The sequence below is a fragment of the Schistocerca serialis genome, chromosome 3 (assembly GCF_023864345.2).
Source record: "Schistocerca serialis cubense isolate TAMUIC-IGC-003099 chromosome 3, iqSchSeri2.2, whole genome shotgun sequence".
Taxonomy (NCBI): domain Eukaryota; kingdom Metazoa; phylum Arthropoda; class Insecta; order Orthoptera; family Acrididae; genus Schistocerca; species Schistocerca serialis.
The window spans coordinates 218,552,816-218,571,123 of record NC_064640.1 but is presented as its reverse complement, the minus strand read 5'-3'; the positions used below and the strand labels follow the sequence as shown (position 1 = coordinate 218,571,123).

The 18,308-nt window shown below is 40.3% G+C and overlaps 1 protein-coding gene across 1 annotated transcript in view; it reads right to left on the bottom strand.

The window, feature by feature from the left end:
• The window catches only part of LOC126469950 (cullin-1-like), a 233,915-nt gene extending 218,918 nt beyond the window's left edge, over positions 1-14,997 (bottom strand). The window contains exons 1-2 of the mRNA XM_050097360.1: positions 14,954-14,997; positions 2,006-2,144 (exon numbers count right to left, since the gene is read on the bottom strand). Coding sequence (XP_049953317.1) covers positions 2,006-2,127 — 122 coding nt within the window. The 5' untranslated portion in view covers positions 2,128-2,144; positions 14,954-14,997. The remainder of the gene's footprint in view (positions 1-2,005; positions 2,145-14,953) is intronic.
• Positions 14,998-18,308: the final 3,311 nt, after the last annotated feature.

The following is an 18,308-nucleotide window of genomic DNA, read 5'->3' as shown; positions in this document are numbered from 1 at the left end:
TTTCCTGCAGTTGCCTTACCGCAAATATGAGGTCCGTTGTTGATCTTCCCGGTCTGAAACCATACTGCTCCTCTTGGAGTCTACTTTCAATACTGCTTCTTATTCTCTTCTCCAGGATCTTTTCATAGATTTTTCCACAGTGGCATAACAGGGTGATTCCTCTGGAGTTCTCACATCTCCTTTTATCCCCTTTCTTGAAGATCGGGGCTATAATTTCTTTCTTCCAATCCTCAGGAATTCTGTTCCCCTTCCACACCACCCTCAGCACTCTGTATAGCCACTGGGTTCCTACTTCTCCTGCTGCTCGTATCATATCCACTGTTACTTCGTCCCAACCTGGTGCCTTGCCCCCTTTCATCCTCTTTACGGCTTCTTCCACTTCATTCCAAGTTAGATCATCAATTTCCCCACTATTATAATCATCTGCTGCCTTAGGCTCTCCATCGCTGTTAGTTATCCGCTTGGCGGCATTCAACAGATCTTCAAAGTACTCCTTCCAAATCTTTTTGAGCTCATGCATTTCCTCCACAACTCTTCCATTATTATCCATGATCCTCAGGCACTCGCTTCTGTCGTTCCTCTTATTTCTTACCATGGTGTAAAGTACTTTTTTGTTCCCTTCACTGTCCTCTTCTAACATTCTCGTCCATTTTTCCATCCACTTCTTCTTCTCTGCCCTTACTATGGTCTGTGCCGCTTTCTTGCTTTCCTTATATTTTACCCTAGCTTCCTCTGTTCGGGTCTGGAACCATTCTCCGAAGGCTTTGTTCTTTCGAAGTACTGCCTCTTTACATATGTTGTTCCACCATGGGGTTTCCTTACTTCTCCTCTTTGTGCTAGTTCTTCCACACACAGTCTCAGCTGCCTCAACTAGAGCCCTCTTAATCTCCCCATTCTTCTTCCACTGTTCTCTGATCTTCCTTTGGCAGCTTCTTCCTGATCAGTGTCTGGTACTGGGTCCTCCGTTCAGCCTCTTTCAGCATCCATGTCTTCAACCTTTTCTCCTGTATATCTGTTGCCCTCCTATCTTTTTTCTCTCTCAGGGTGGCTACCAACAGCCGATGGTCACTGTCTAAGGCCTCAGATGGAATGACCTTAACATCTGTGAGGCTGCTCATCATCTGCCTATCCACTAGTACACTAGTTACACTTTTTTATTTTCCACTTGTTGAATATGCACTCAAACATGACATTAGAAGTGATTATTAAGACACTTATGTCTTTCTAATTAGAAGACTGCCACAAATGATTTGTTTCTGATAACGATTTGTACACAGGTGTCCTGATCTCGACGAGGTGTTTTAGCAGGTGCTCGGGATGGATGCCCACCTGATGTGGGCAACACATGGTGGTCCTGTGTAGACAATAGCCACCAAGAATATCATGTTCAGGAGCCACCACAACCAATCCTACTGACAAGGGTAACATCGTTCCACACCAGCACCTAAAACACTGGGGTTGCCACATCCATGAGGCAGCTTCTAACATGAACCCTCGTACCTTGGATGTCACCATTGCACCTGCAAGTTTCAAAGAACTTGAAGACATCACAAACCAGCTCATTGGGTCCTCCCAGTGCCAGGGCACACAACAAGACTGCAACAATGGCAGAGGATTCTGCCCTAACTCCAAACCCAATGAGGAAGGCCAGACAGACCAATTTTTGGGTCAATGGCTGCTTTAATTTTTTTAAACCAACAATTAATCTGAGGCTTCAACACAATCAGAGTATGTGACGACATTATTTACTTCACCTACTCCATACTCTATTAATTGGTCACATTTGCTTTTATTTAGCAAAATGAATTTGCAATAAATGTTTTTCCATAATGCACCAATTTCTATAAGTTAATTATTTTGCTATTAAATATGAAATCAGCTGTGTATGGTACCTTGCAGCAAGCTAAAATAATTAAGACTTTAAATATACAGAAAAAAATAACTTTCTGATATTTTTATTTGTAGAATGACAATATAGCGCATTTAACAGTTTGGAAAAGGATACTTGTACAATTCCATATAGCGAAGTCTAGACATCGCTTCACGTCTATAAACTTGTTCAATGCCCTTTTCTAAATCACGCCAGATTTGGGCTATGTAAGTTCCGCCACCTTCCTCCTCTTCCATTTTTCGAGATGCTAGCCCTGTAAAAGGGAAGAAGGATATGGTGAACAGTGTAGGAGCTATTTGCTAACATGAATAGGTTATAAAATTAACTACACCCAAGTATAAAAAAATGGCTCTGAGCACTATGGGACTTAACAGCTGTGGTCATCAGTCCCCTAGAACTTAGAACTACTTAAACCTAACTAACCTAAGGACATCACACACATCCATGCCCGAGGCAGGATTCGAACCTGCGACCGTAGCAGTCGCGCGGTTCCGGACTGCGCGCCTAGAACCGCGAGACCACCGCGGCCGGCACACCCAAGCATAGTTCAGGTACCTGAAATGATAGATTAATGTCCAAGACAAATTCTTTTCTGATTCAAGTTTGTTACAATGAAAAAATGGCTGACATCGAAATAAGTGTCCAAGGAATAGAAAAGCAACTGGAATCACTCAACAGAGGAAAGTCCACTGGACCTGACGGGATACCAATTCGATTCTACACAGAATATGCGAAAGAACTTGCCCCCCTTCTAACAGCTGCGTACCGCAAGTCTCTAGAGGAACGGAAGGTTCCAAATGATTGGAAAAGAGCACAGGTAGTCCCAGTCTTCAAGAAGGGTCGTCGAGCAGATGCGCAAAACTATAGACCTATACCTCTGACGTCAATCTGTTGTAGAACTTTAGAACATGTTTTTTGCTCACGTATCATGTCGTTTTTGGAAACCCAGAATCTACTCTGTAGGAATCAACATGGATTCCGGAAACAGCGATCATGTGAGACCCAACTCACTTTATTTGTTCATGAGACCAAGAAAATATTAGATACAGGCTCCCAGGTAGATGCTATTTTCCTTCACTTCCGGAAGGTGTTCGATACAGTTCCGCACTGTCGCCTGATAAATAAAGTAAGAGCCTACGGAATATCAGACCAGCTGTGTGGCTGGATGAAGAGTTTTAGCAGACAGAACACAGCATGTTGTTATCAATGAAGAGACGTCTACAGATGTTAAAGTAATCTCTGGCATGCCACAGGGAAGTGTTATGGGACCATTGCCTTTCACAATATATATAAATGACCTAGTAGATAGTGTCAGAAGTTCCATGCGGCTTTTCACTGATGATGCTGTAGTATACAGAGAAGTTGCAGCATTAGAAAATTGTAGCGAAATGCAGGAAGATCTGCAGCGGATCTGCAGGGAGTGGCAACTGACCCTTAACATAGACAAATGTAATGTATTGCGAATACATAGAAAGAAGGATCCTTTATTGTATGATTATATGATAGTGGAACAAACACTGGTAGCAGTTACTTCTGTAAAATATCTGGGAGTATGCGTGCGGAACGATTTGAAGTGGAATGATCATATAAAATTAATTGTTGGTAAGGCGGGTACCAGGTTGAGATTCATTGGGAGAGGCCTTAGAAAATGTAGTCCGTCAACAAAGGAGGTGGCATACAACACACTCGTTCGACCTATACTTGAGTATTGCACATCAGTGTGGGCTCTGTACTAGATCGGTTTGACGGAGGAGATTGAGAAGATCCAAAGAAGAGCGGCGCGTTTCATCACAGGGTTATTTGGTAAGCGTGATAGCGTTACAGAGATGTTTAGCAAACTCAAGTGACAGACTCTGCAAGAGAGGCACTCTGCATCGCGGTGTAGCTTGCTCGCCAGGTTTCGAGAGGGTGCGTTTCTGGATGAGGTATCGAATATATTGCTTCCCCGTACTTATATCTCCCGAGGAGATCACGAATGTAAAATTAGAGAGATTCAAGCGTGCATGGAGGCTTTCAGACAGTTGTTCTTCCTGCGAACCATACGCGACTGGAACAGAAAAGGGAGGTAATGACAGTGGCACGTAAAGTTCCCTCCGCCACACACCGTTGGGTGGCTTGCGGAGTATAAATGTAGATGTAGATGTAGAATGGTACACACATACCAATGCTGTAGATGAAGGAGATAATGCATGCCTAATGAACATTAAATTAATAACCTGGAAACTTTGCTAATTCACTAACCATACTTTTACCTCACAACCAACAACTGTACAAAGATAAATCATGTTGTATATAATGAATTTCAAATAGTTTCAGTCAGTAACTAGTGGGGGTAGTAATTATGCAGTGCTTCAAAAAAATCCCCTTGCATTTACCACAGAGGTGAACAATGTATGTACACAATAGACATCTAAATAATCAGAGATTTGTCCATTACTTCATATCACTTTCCTGAAATTACCTTAGTTTTAGTTGCTCAAAACAGTATGTTAAATATGAAACAAACTTAGACCCCTGGGCTTTGCTACAGCTAAGTCTGTTACCACAACTTTTAATTTGAACTCACAGTCGTTGATTTCACCAACTCACAAACTGTTTGCTACCTTCCAATTAGATCTTTGGCTACACTATAGATCAGTTTGTCACAGCCACCTAGATTTCAAAGGTGAGAAGGATACACTATTACAACCCAAGTGTGCTAGAGAAAAATAAGAAAAAATATAATTCTTTATTATGCCTGAAGCTCAAAACCTTCATCTTCTAAATAAACAATGTTTCAAATGAATTTTGTCTGCAGAGATTGTACGCCATGCCTGAATTATCAAAACCAGTTCCTGCATCCTGCACATACAGAACATTTGTGTGTTTGCAACCCAAAATTCAGAGCTACTCCATTACGAGCAGTACTCACAGTACAGTGAGTCCTTATTTTATGTTTCCTTTCATTACATTGAATTTTGATTGTTTCATCTGTGACACCAGATTCATCAACATTCTACACTTTTTGCCTCAAATCTGAAGTTGATCAGCCAAATGATGGCTAAAATGGTTGACAACATGCAAAGCAGTTAACTGTAAAAGTTTGCCTGGAAATTTATCAACTATTTGCTACCAACATGGTAACAGTGAATGCGCCAAGAGATGTACTTCAGTATACTCTGCATTTGATATCTTATTACTATTAGCCTTTCTAGGAAATTACTACCTGAAATGAATTGTGAAGGTGGTATTTTGACCTCAGTTTAACAGAAAAGTAATGTTCAACCAGCAGCAAATATTTTTTGCTTCATTAACATCAGCGGCATATTGATATTCTTTCTATAGTAATCAAGTTCCTGCCTTAATGCAATGGTGTCTTCAAGAAGAAAATATCACTACGAATCTTTATAAGTGTTACATGATTAATTGCTTCAGTAATTTGGAAAAATGTGTATCTGATAGTCCCAGATGCAAATCTCAATAAGTGCCAGACAGTACATGTGAATGATAAAGCTTGCCCTGAACATATTCAGGTGCACCGCAAAAGCAGTATGGCTCCTTGAATTAGTAAGGAACTAGTTTTCATGGTATATCTGACTTTTCTGCCTTGAACTGTGTCCCTATGCTGTTACTTGTTTGATCAAAATTGATGAACTCATTGGCAGCAGACAAGCAGTCCATTACAGTTATGCAGACTAAATGTGTATGTCAACTCAAGTGTGTCCTGTTTCAAATGCAACCATCACTAATTGAATGTATTTGGTAATTATAGATTTTTATCTACAGATTTTTATCATCAGTCTCATTTCTTTCGCAGTTAACCTCACATACAACTCTCTCTGGTGGAGTGGAAGAACATGGCTTTAGTGAACTGCTTGTGAACTGGCTATTTGTCACACTGTAAGCACACTTTTAGGTGTTATTCTGTGTACTGAATAACAAGGCCAGTGTAAATATGACAAGTGGTTCGATGTAAATCTAAAGTAGGTAACGTCTTATCACATTGCATGTTGTATGCCATGAGGTATGGACGACAAGTAATAATACTTTGAAGTTGCAAGAATTTGAAGAAAAAATTGCAGTGCTTCCCACAAGTTGTCTTCTTATCTGAAAAGAAAATATACTCTTGTGTCCTTCACTCACTTGTAATGTTAAACCTGGTGCACAATAAGTTTAATGTATAAGCAAGTAACATATGCAAGCTTGTAGTACCCATCAATGTGGAAACAAATATTTACTGCCAGCCACAAGTTACTGAATAACTAACTGTAACAAAAACAACAATACAATAAAACTATGAAGTAGGAACCTGAAAAGCTTCTACCAGAAAGAACAAAGGAGAACAAAATGAAAGAAAATGACTTCGAAACAAGGTAAAGAGGAAAACCTGGCAACATCTCCTCCCAGAATTATGCACAAATGTTATCCCATGGCTACTGAATTTGAACCTCACACAGAAATGTAGTAATTTTAAGAATCTATCATTCTGAATTTATAATGTAATTGCAAAATGCTAATTATGTACATAAAAATAAAAGCGAATCCACCGTGATAGCTTCATATGAATGACAACAATATTCCTTTCTTGCTATAATGCCTGCAATTGCATAACAATTATTCAAAATCATCTGCTAAAAGATGCACAACTTACAACTCATAACTCATTAGTATAACGACAAGGATAGTTACTACTCACCATATAGCGGAGATGCTGAGTTGCAGACAGGCACAACAGACTGTTGAAAAGTAAGCTTTCAGCCAACAAGGCCTCCTTCAAAATTAGACTACACACACACACACACACACACACACACACACACACACACACAATACTGTTACATTCCATCCTGGATTTCCATTGTTTATTCAGTATCAATAGTCAGCATGAACTCCCTATGTAGGGCAACATCCAAGCAAGCTATGTCAAGGAGCTTTACTAAATGTCTAACAAGTACCATACCATCAGGAAATATATTTCCACAGAAATCACAGAATGTGTGGAGGTGCAGAACAGCACATCATGAGATTGCAGAATATTTTTCTCTTTAAGTCATACATGTTGAACATGAATTTTGAATGAAATTACAATGAAATGCAGACCTTAAGCTACTTACAGGCATTGATAAATATCAACGGGGATAGTTGAAAGCGTATACCCCAACCGGAATCTTCTGCTTACATGGCAGATGCTCTTTCCGACTGCAGAGACTTATCTCTGGCATGCTCCCCATGAGATCTACACTTCCAACTTTCTGTCCACACATTACACTTTTAGTGCCCCTGCCCACTATACTCATTACTTGCGGCAGTCAGTCCAGCAATTCCCATAAGAGTTCGGGCAATGTGAGTGCATCCCCACTGAAGAAGATCACTGGCCAGTAAGCCTTATCTATATGAAGATGGTATCTGTTCTTTGAAACATGTCCGAAAGAACAGATTATCTTCATATAGATAAGGCTTACCAACCAATGATCTTAAGTGCAGACGCACTTACATTTCCCGAACTCTTACGGGAATTGGTGGATTGACTGCTGCGAGTAATGAGTATAGTGGGCAGGAGCAATATAAATGTAATGTGTGGACAGAAAGTTGGAAGTGTGGGTCTCACGGGGAGCGTGCCAGAGATAAGTCCCTGCAGTTGCACTGTCCTCTGTGTCCTTGGTGGTTCAGTCGGATAGAGCGTATGCCACGTAAGCAGGAGATCCTGAGTTCGAGTCCCGGTCGGGGCACACATTTTCAACAGTCTCCGTTGGTATTTATCAACGCCTGTAAGCAGCTACAGGTCTGGATTTCATTGTAATTTCATTCTTCAAGAACTCCAAGATCACCAATTGTATCTGTTCTTTCGGACAAGCCTTAAAGAACAGGCATCATCTTCATATAGAATTTTGAATAGTTCTCAAGTGCTCAGATGGATGTCATCATCTTGCCATATTCAGGCATTGCTAATGTCTGGCTGATACTTGCTGGGTGTCACCATTATGTCCTCTCTCCTCCCCTGCCACCGCCTCCAGGTCTCTGGGCACAGACCTGTTTCAGGAATGGGGAAGCACGGTGTCAGGTGTCGATCCAAGGCCTTCATCAGCACTGGGTCCAGTCCCAAACACAGAACTCCTGAAGGCCCTGGATTGACACCCCGATGCCGTGCTTCCCCTACCACTACACCCAGTCTGCAAACAGAGGTGCTGGCTGGAGGTGGCAGGAAAAGGGGGGGGGGGGCATGAAAGCAGCACCCAGCAGGTATTATCCATTCATCTTGAATACCTGAAGATGGCAAGAAGTCTGCTCACCGGAATACCACTTCTTTTAGATAACACTAACTGGCTGAATACCTGAGATCTGTTAAAAAATTTTCCTATGTTGTTAAAATATAAAATCACAGAACAAGATACAATAGAATTAAGCAATAAACCACTCACCTGTATCAAAATATGACCTAAGAATCATTACTGAATGACTGCCCAACCCAACACACTTAGTACTGATCTTTTGGGATGTCTATTCTGCCTAATGGAATAGGAAATGCATTATGAGAGTGCACTTGGGAAATCTTATACATAGCCCTAACTCTGACATGATTTTGACTCCCCATTTCTGATGCATACCAATCGATTTTGCCGTGGCAGCAATTGATTTTGGCGACATTGTTGGTTGGTTGTTGGAAGGAGCACATTCCGTGGTGAGGGAATGGCTCTTAAGCGGCATGCTGGACAAAAGGTAGTAGTTGGACAGAGCAGGAGGCTGATGAGTGGGGCATGAAGTGGCCCAGAAAACTATTGTGCCGGCAGTGGCTCTTTGTGTGGCAGTCACGAGAGACTGGTTGGGATGTCGGGAGTGAACAAGCACAGGGGGCTGGATTAGATGCCTTGTTTTAATTAGATGCAACGTGCAGATTTCCTGCCAGGTGTGAGATGTTTGGTAGCAAACTTGGGTGGCTGTTTCTCTGGTGAGCTGGATCTTTGAACTTTGGGAGGCTGGGTTGCCTGCTGTGACTGTTATACTGTGCCTTTTCTGCAGTCACTGGATTTTGAATATGTCCTTGTGGGCGTTTGAAGGCTTTAACTGGTGGTGTAAATCTCACCTCATGCTCTGTTGAAGTGGCTGCTTGCATATTTCTTCCCTAGAGGTTGAAACTGTGAAAGAAGCTGTTTTGGAAGAGTTGGTATATTTTGCTACCAAGTGTAACACTTGTGAAACAAAGGTTTTGGGTTACTGTGTTTTGTCGATTTTTCACATTGCAACTGTTAATTAGGTGCACATACTGAAGTGTGTGTTAGCTGAGTTAGCTAAAATTTCACATCTCTGTTTGTTGTATAAGTGTGATAATACTCTGTGCGCTAGTATTCCAAGAAATCACAGGATTATTTTGTAATTGCAAGTGGCTTGCAGCCAGTTTTTCTGCTATAGACCATCCAATGAGATGATGTATATTCTGGCTCTGGTCCTGTAATGTTAAACTGAGCTGGATATGGTGGTACATAAATTTTCTGGTAACTTTTCGAGTGTATTTTACTGCTTTGCTCTTACTAAGTGTTGTTATTGGAACTATTTGCCAATGATCAGTAGTAGTTTGCCAGATTGGAAGTTACGTGATTTTGTTATCTCCTGTAACATACTGCTAAAAAGGTGGTTAAATGGTGATGATGTTGGTTTGTGGGGCTCTCAACACCAAGGGCATCAGCGCCCACACAAGTTCCAAATCTTTTCAGTTCTAATCTCACCACTTCCCAAATGATGATGAGGACAACACAACCACCCGGTTCCCGGGTGGAGAAAATCCCTGACCCAGCCAGGAATCGAACGTGGGACCCCGTGATCCAGAGGTAGCAATGCTACCCACTAAACCGAAAGCTGGGGGGGGGAATGTTGTTAAGCTTACCATATGTAGCCACCTATTGGTATTTGTTAATGATAAAAATTTCTAGTGAATACTTAAGAATTTCCTTTAACAACTTCAGATTATGGGCGAGGACCTATCGAGATTTGTTCTAGTGTTGTAATGTCATATATTGTTTGATGCAAAACTGTTCCCTTTTTAAGGCATAACTGTAGGTTAATAGTTCCCATTTCATTGTATCGTCCTGTTTTTACATTAATGTTGTTTCTGCCGTGACTTGGTCCTGTGTGTTCTGGTTTTTTAAAATGATAATATATTTACTGATTAGCTGAGTTGAAGTGATATCAATGGATATCTTTTGAGTACCAAAGAATGAAAGCTCTTACTGTAATAAAATTTGCATTACTATGTCTGAGACCTTGAGTGAAAGTTCAGCACCTTTCCACTGTCGGAACCATGTTTCCTAACCAACCTGCTATATTTGTGTAAAACCTTAGAGAGAGAGAGAGAGAGAGAGAGAGAGAGAGAGAGAGAGAGAGGAGGGAGGGAGCACAGACATTTAATTATTTAATTTTTTGTTATTTCTTCCAATAGACTTACATGATCTCAATATGTAGGCATTGCTATGGTGCGAAATAGGTGAACAATCAGAAAACAAGTCTTCTACAAAAATCTGTTGGCTTTACAACGTCCACTATTTTTTTCTTTTTGAATGAGAACAACATCTGAGCTAGATGGAGAGGGCAGCCACAAAAAATATTATGCTATTAAACCAGACATATTATCCAACCACGATATTACTACACTTGGCCCCCATGGCTGATAAGCGAGCAATTATGTTACAGTAGGCAGCCACAAAAAATATTATGCTATTAAAACAGACATATTATCCAACCACGATATTACTACACTTGGCCCCCATGGCTGATAAGCAAGCAATTATGTTACAGTAAACAAGCCCATGCAGTGGTGACTAAAGAAAATGCATTGCATTCTGAATTATTTCAAAACAGTTGTATATATATGCATGCTTCAGTGTGTCCTCATGAAATATCATGATAAAAACTTGGGGTAAGCCAACTCAACCTCTCTCGCCCGCAGGTGCAATAATATTGTACTTGGCTAATAGTGCAGTGTCCGTTCCTTGTTATATGTTGTGTCATGCACTACATCATTCTTAATTTTAGTTCTCAGGCCAATTCACACATAAATGTCATCACATGGACGTGTGGAGGAACATGGCGCTGTTACACATCACCTCCATGTTAACAAATGAAGCAATTCACACAGATAGGGTGTGATAGAGGCACATTGTTTCCTTGGTCCTTGCCACGTCCATTTGTTGCCATAGCAGTGCACCAAAGGGACACATGGTGGCAATGTCCAAGTGGTACACTGGTGTTTTCATTAATTGGAGGTCTGCCTAAAAAAATTATGTAGCTGAAGTAAAGCTCAGCCACCTCAGTTGAATGTTTCTCAGTGGGCCTTTTATTTTCGCATAAAAAATTTAAAAAATCACTGTTCTGAGATTCGCTTGCGTTCTTCACTATTAGGTCTTTCTCACTCGATTTTGAGAAAACGCTTGCCATTGTGGTTCTAGGCGCTTCAGTCCAGAACCACGTGGCTGCTACAGTCGAGGGTTCGAATCCTGCCTCGGGCATGGATGTGTGTGATGTCCTTAGGTTAGTTAGGTTTAAGTAGTTCTAAGTTCTAGGGGACTGATGACCTCAGAAGCTAAGTCCCATAGTGCTCAGAGCCATTTGAATCAGTTTGTATGAAGTAAAACGCCATTTTGTATATTTTGTGACAGTTGTTACACAAGTACTTATGTTATCTTTGAAAAACCGTACAATCTTTTTTATTTGTTGAATCTGTGAATTTATAACGTAGTGCTGATCGAACAGACTGGTTTTCCTGTGATGCTTATTGCAGAAATAGAAACCTTATTTTGAGAAAGAACAACACACGACAAAACACAACGTTTATTCCAATACAAATCCGCATCAGCAGCAGAAAGTACGGAAAAATTTACCACTATTCCTCTTGCATGTACACGAAACTTGCATAGTCAGCATTACATTTTCTGTCCTCAATCAATGGGTTTTGCCAGAGGGACATGCAAATCCACTATTCACTTGGTACTTGTTCATAGAAATCTTGATTTTCAGCTGCGATATACCGTAACGTGTCAAGTAAGGGTTTCTTCTTGGTGCGTTTTAATGGGACAATTTTATTACATACGATAAGGAAAACTATAATGTTATCTAGCGGCAGATTCCTTTTCCTAGTCCTTTCAGCTCCTTTGCAATGCTTTGACAAATCCACAGTTACTGGATGTTACGATTTTTTCTTTCCCTTAGTGGTTTTCTCAGATGAAATGTGTAGCCAGACATACTCAAGTTATCTTGAACGAGCCTCTGTGCAACCCGTGGTCTAGTATAAACTCCTCTGGTTGCGTCTTGCGCAGAAGGAATCCGTGGTCCTTGGGGTTGGCAATGACTGCAATGTAGGTTTCCGGGTGGAAGGATACTTTGCTCCTCTCTATAAGGGCAAAATCTGTGACGTGGTAAATTATATCTTTCCGGTAAACTATATCTTTCCGGTCTACAGCAGTGAAATATTCACGGATTATCATAATTCAGAAATGAAAAGTGGCATTGTTGGCAGGAGGCCCCAACTGGGGAAGTTCGGCCGCCGGGTTGCAAGTCTTATTTCAGGTAACGCCACATTGGGCGACTTGCGCGTCGGTGGTGGTGATGATGATGGTGATGATGATGATAATGATAATACAAAACCCAGTACACGGGCGGAGAAAATTTCCAACATGGGCGGTAATCTAACCCAGGCTCACAACATGGCAGGCAAATACGTTACCACTCAGCTAAGCAGGTGAGCAGAGTTTAGAAAAATGTATGAACAGTTTGAACCTCTTCCACAAAATAAGCAAAGTGTAGGCTTACGTTCAAATGAAAACCATATGTAAAATAGGAATTATGATCAGAACAGTGCAGTTTCGTTGCTTTTCTCTGAAAGCTGTTCATTTTGTCTAACGCAATATAGAAACTTGTGAAACTTTCCGTAAAAATACTGGAAACGTTCAGGATTTATGTTCAGTTCTTTCATTATTTCGAATGCACCACATTTCTTTCCTTTTTTTAAATCATAACGATTGTTCCCATTAGTGTGAATTGCTCAGGTCCCGCCCGGCCCTGACTGGTTTGCCCCCAGGCATCTGCGCGACGCTATTTCTCTGTCAATTGGACCTTACGAAAATTTAGGAAAGTGGTTCTACATCATAATACAATTATCTGTTGCCTCATTAAACGTTCAGTATTTCTATATAATGCAATCAATTACGCAGAGCATCAACAGTACCGAAATAAATCTTAGAATGTGTGGTCTGAAATTTTTTCATCCCTTTATTAATATGAGGTCAACGAAAACGAATTATAATGATAAAACAACGTTATGCTGCCATTGACATTCTGCATATTTAAAAAGTAAACAATACAAAAAGTAACGTGAAGCCTAGAAAAGGTACCAGTCAGGTGTCGAAACGTGTGTTGTGAGCGAAAAACGTTGTGCTTTTCGGGAAAATGATGTGTAAAAAAACCATTTATTCTTCTAAGGCTGTCAATATATTTGAAACCAAGTATATTATCCCATACTACTGACCAAATTCACCACAAAAAATGGTTCAAATGGCTCTGAGCACTATGGGACTCAACTGCTGAGGTCATTAGTCCCCTAGAACTTAGAACTAGTTAAACCTAACCAACCTAAGACATCACAAACATCCATGCCCGAGGCAGGATTCGAACCTGCGACCGTAGCGGTCTTGCGGTTCCAGACTGCAGCGCCTTTAACCGCACGGCCACTTCGGCCGGCAATTCACCACATTTATGAATGTCCGTCCGTATAGCATTAACTGATCCTACAATAGGTCGTAAAAGAAACAAGACATCAGAATACGCTATGTACATCGGTATCTCGCAAACCACACTAAAGAACGTAATTCGGTTTAAACTGCACATTCTTTAGGTCCACATTCACACTGAGGTACATGGTATTAAGCTTTTCCTTGTAGCTTTCGGGATGCAATTTTCTTCGGGTATTGTATTTTCTCATGTTTGGTTCTTTATGACATAATATGTGATCTGTTGATACTACGCGCAGGAGGAAATGAAAAGGAGCACCTGCAGTTTGGCGAATAATTCATACTAGCCAAAAGTCAACGGTGTGGAATGAAACACCGTTTGAAATAAATTGACAGCCCGCAGCGGTAAAGAACAGTTCATTTTACTTTATTAATAAAAGCAAAATTTATTTAACAAACCGACAAAAACAACTTCAGTGTTTTGCATGTCGATTAATGCTACTACTGACGTGGAAACAGAATCAAATCAGAAAATAAACTAATAACACACTATTTTTGTTTTCTGTGAGTATGTGAATGAATTTTAATTCAAATGATAGCTCCCACTCATAGAAATCAGTTTTGTTTTTATGTGACATGAGAGCTGTACACGCAGAGAGCAAAATAACGAAACGCAAATACGGGTCACGTGGAGACTAACCGTTAATACAACAGAACTATTTAGATTGCTCTGCCCGAATCTGGCAGGTTGGTAGCGCAAGAAAAAAATTTCCAGGTAGAGCCTGGCTGCTTGCTCCTCACTGCTCATACAGCTGACAGCAGTGTTTCCATATTAAGGTTTCTCAATTCCTCCATAGTAGACAAAAAAAAATCCCCAAAATTATACCATTTCGGCAACTTTTCCGCAAACACCTTAAACCTACCTTTTCCTTTGAACTATTATTTATCAGTAGCGTTGCGTGCTTGAAGAGGTAGAACTGCGTGTTCAGGACCGTAAAATTATCGTGCAAATCAAAAATTATAGTACATAAACTTAAAGTTTTAATCTGAAAATAGAAAAAAAAACAGGTTGCCTGAGCAGAAAAATAAAACCTTTTCTGGGGGTGCCACATTTTTTTTCCTTATCTGTTCTACTGATTTATAATTAAATGGCACAGTAACTCTAAAATTAGCTAAGAGAGCTATTATTTCACCAAAACGAAACCAAGCCCAAAACGCGCAATGTTATTATCACAAATACTTTGATTTGCTTTCTATTCTAAAGGCACACAAACAAACACGAAAACTCACAGAACCAACTCAGTATAAATAAAAACACAAATCAACAAGCAAACCCAGCCTTACTTTAGTAATTAGTCACTGATCGTACCTGTCTTGGTCTCTCAGACATTCATGACTGTCGTCGGACACTTGTGGCTGGGGGAAGCAAATCTTGGTGCCGTTCGGGCGTGCCGATCGGTTGCGCTCGGCTAGCCTCGGGTCTGCAGCTCGTGGCGCTTCTTGGTGGCAGACAGTGAAAGCATATATTGATTCCATTCGCCTTTAAGACAAGGCGCTGTTTGATTCACCCCGTATGAAATTTAAAATTGTGTGTTACTTGCCTATAAAAAAGTGATAAAATTACTTGAGAGTTGAACTGCACGTGTTGGAGGTGTCTACCTCGAATCAGAACGCTCAACGTCACGCCTGAACTGTTCGCCGTTGCCAAACTGCCACAAATGTTCAGTTAACTGCCAACTCCTTGCCTGGCTTTTTTTTCTTGCTGTGTGTGGATCCTGAATCCTGGATCCGGCCTTATTTCGTCTCCCTCTCTCTCTCACACACACACACAAAATGACAATGAAATACGGTACGCATATTTCGTTCACACCACTAGCCAAAGTCTACTGGATCCTTTCGCACAAAACGCGATTCGACTTCTCATATTAGTTATCACAGAGACTGGCCTACAGTAAGTAAACTTCATACGACATGTGTAAATCCGAAGGTTCGAAGTCCGAAAATGAGCGTTGCAAGTGGTTCTATACATACATAATTATTTTACCGCGATATTATGGATGTCCTCCGTAGCGCGGCGTTAACGTCACAAATCGCGGGACTTACGGACGCGTGTTCGAATGCTACAAGGAAATTTTTTTCTTTTTTAAATTTTTGCCAAAATGACTTATTATTATAATTATTTTGCAATATAATTTTAAGCTTTTGTTGCATCATTTTTATCATCATAATGACTTATTTGTTCCTTTTTTCCTTCCTACCTTTCTTCTTTCTTATGGAATCTGTTTCTGTCACCCATAACCTGTAAATGAGTTCCAGCCAGAATTGCTGATCGGTTGGTATAGCGTCAGCTCGCGATCAAAAGCGAGACGTTACAATTCGCTTTTAACGCTGAAACTATTTTTTTTTCCAATACAACGAAAAACCTGACCAAGTTGCAAATATTTTATTTTTCATTCGATGACTAGTTTCGGACCGAGACCCATTTTCAAATCAACCTACAGGGTAGAAAACCCAATTTACACTCATGTATGATACAGTTATTAGCAAATTCTTAAGCATATGCCGAAGATACAGAACATACCGTTTTAAACTTACTTACAGTCGAAAGTGGCATTTCCGAAGATGTCAAAAAATGTATAAAGTGCATACAGATAATGGGCAGTTTACTCCCTCTGTAGTAAGGAAACCTCAGGAAGTAGGCACCCTATCAGTATATGGGAAACATTTTTTTCTCAAACCATGAAGAATACAACAATTCATACACAAACCATACAAGTCCACTATAAAATTAATACTTTTTAAAATCTTGACCAAAAACAGTCAAAACACTTAAAATCACTGTCCAGTAGTACACAGCAGCTCCACACACGGCGTGTATTACGAAGCTGTATGATATGCTGGCACGTAAAACTCATTAATTGTGAACAGCGACAATAGCATTAAAACAAATCAAAACAATAGAAGAATTTTTTAAAATCTTTACTAAAAAGAGTCAAATATGTACAATTACTGTCCAGTAATACACAGGAGTGTCACATACGGCGCGTATTACAAGAGCGTATGCCATGCTGGCACATAAGTCATTAAGTGTGAAACAGGTGCAAGTCAACAATAAAAATTATTACTTTTGAAATACATTACCAAAAACTACCAACAATTTAAAACCACTGAACAGTAAAAGAAGGTTTTGCATCACGCATCGAAAGGTATTCAGTTGGATATTCTGGAGGAGCTTGAGATTTTAAAGAGAAAAATAAAGGAGCTAGATAAAGTGTTGAACGAACAAGTCGATTTTCGGTTTAGTCGGTTCTTTGCTATGTTCCAAAATGATGTATAGTTTATACTGTCTCCCCCTACGACGAGCCCGACTTTTACTTCCACCAATCTCTGGACCACGAACTCCTGTACACTCGGGCTTCATGTACTGAGTTCAGTTTCTAGCTTATTTCACAAAAATATATTGCGTTTTTACAGTATGTGGTTCGGTTCTTACATCGTTATTATATGCTATTGCTGATATACTGAGGGGTACAGCTCTTCTTTTAAGTATGCACTATTGTCTGTGGTGCCTATAGGCTGCTGCTGTTTGGATAATAAAGCTTCTGTGTTTGTAGTGCCTTTACGCTGCTTGTGGTGTGATGTGTAGGGCACACTATGAAGCTGGTTACAGGTTGACTATGTGGTCTTCACCACTAAATTATTTTAAAAAGTTGTTTGGGTTCCTTTCTGTTAGCATATGTTTTCTGCACGATTACTCCTGAGTAACATATGATTTCTCTGTTATTATTTATTAGTTTGTAAAGAAATGGCGTATAGTCGTCTCTCGCCCAATTTTCAGTAATTTTCCATTATTGCTACTGATAATATGTTTAGATTGATGCCGTGCTGTCCACTTAACCTCCTCTTCTTTGGCACCTTTATCTTCATGCTCCTCCCCCTCTCCACTTCCCAGACGTCCCCCTACTCTAAGCGCAAAGGTCTGGAACCGCGCGACAGCTACGGTCGCAGGATCGAATCCTGCCTTGGGCATGGATGTGTGTGATGTCCTTAGGTTAGTTAGGTTTAAGTAGTTCTAAGTTCTAGGGGACTGATGACCTCAGAAGTTAAGTCCCATAGCGCTCAGAGCCATTTGAATCCTCCCCTTCAACCACACATCCACCCTACACGCCCTTGGGTATGGTTATGCTATGTCCTCCTCTGAGTGGCAAGTACATTTTTGGTACCTTGGAAAAACAACACTTCTGGTTTGATATTTGTTTTTTCGTGAGACATGGGAAAAAGTTATTTTATCTGCACGGAATTTGTAAAGTTTGGTGTGATAAAAAATTTTATGCTTGCAAATGGTCGGAAATGACAAGGATTTTTAATCTCCTATTGTTTTCTTTTAATACTAATGTTGCTGTTATTTCTAAGGGCTTTTTACGTGCCTACATGACATAAAACTGTAATAGGCGCCGTAGATGATGTCGTTTTGTTTTACTGTTCAGTGGTTTGAAATAGTTGATAGTTTTTGGTAATGAATTTGAAAAGTAATAATTTTTAGTTTTGACTTGCACCATTTCACACTTCATGATTGGCATACAATTTTGTAATACGCACCATATGTGGCACTGCTGTGTATTACTGGTTAGTTATTTTAAGTATCTGAACAAGTTCTCTTATTGTTTTGTTGTCCGCCCCCGGTAGCTGAATGTTCAGCCGGCACGGTAGCTCAGCGTGATCGG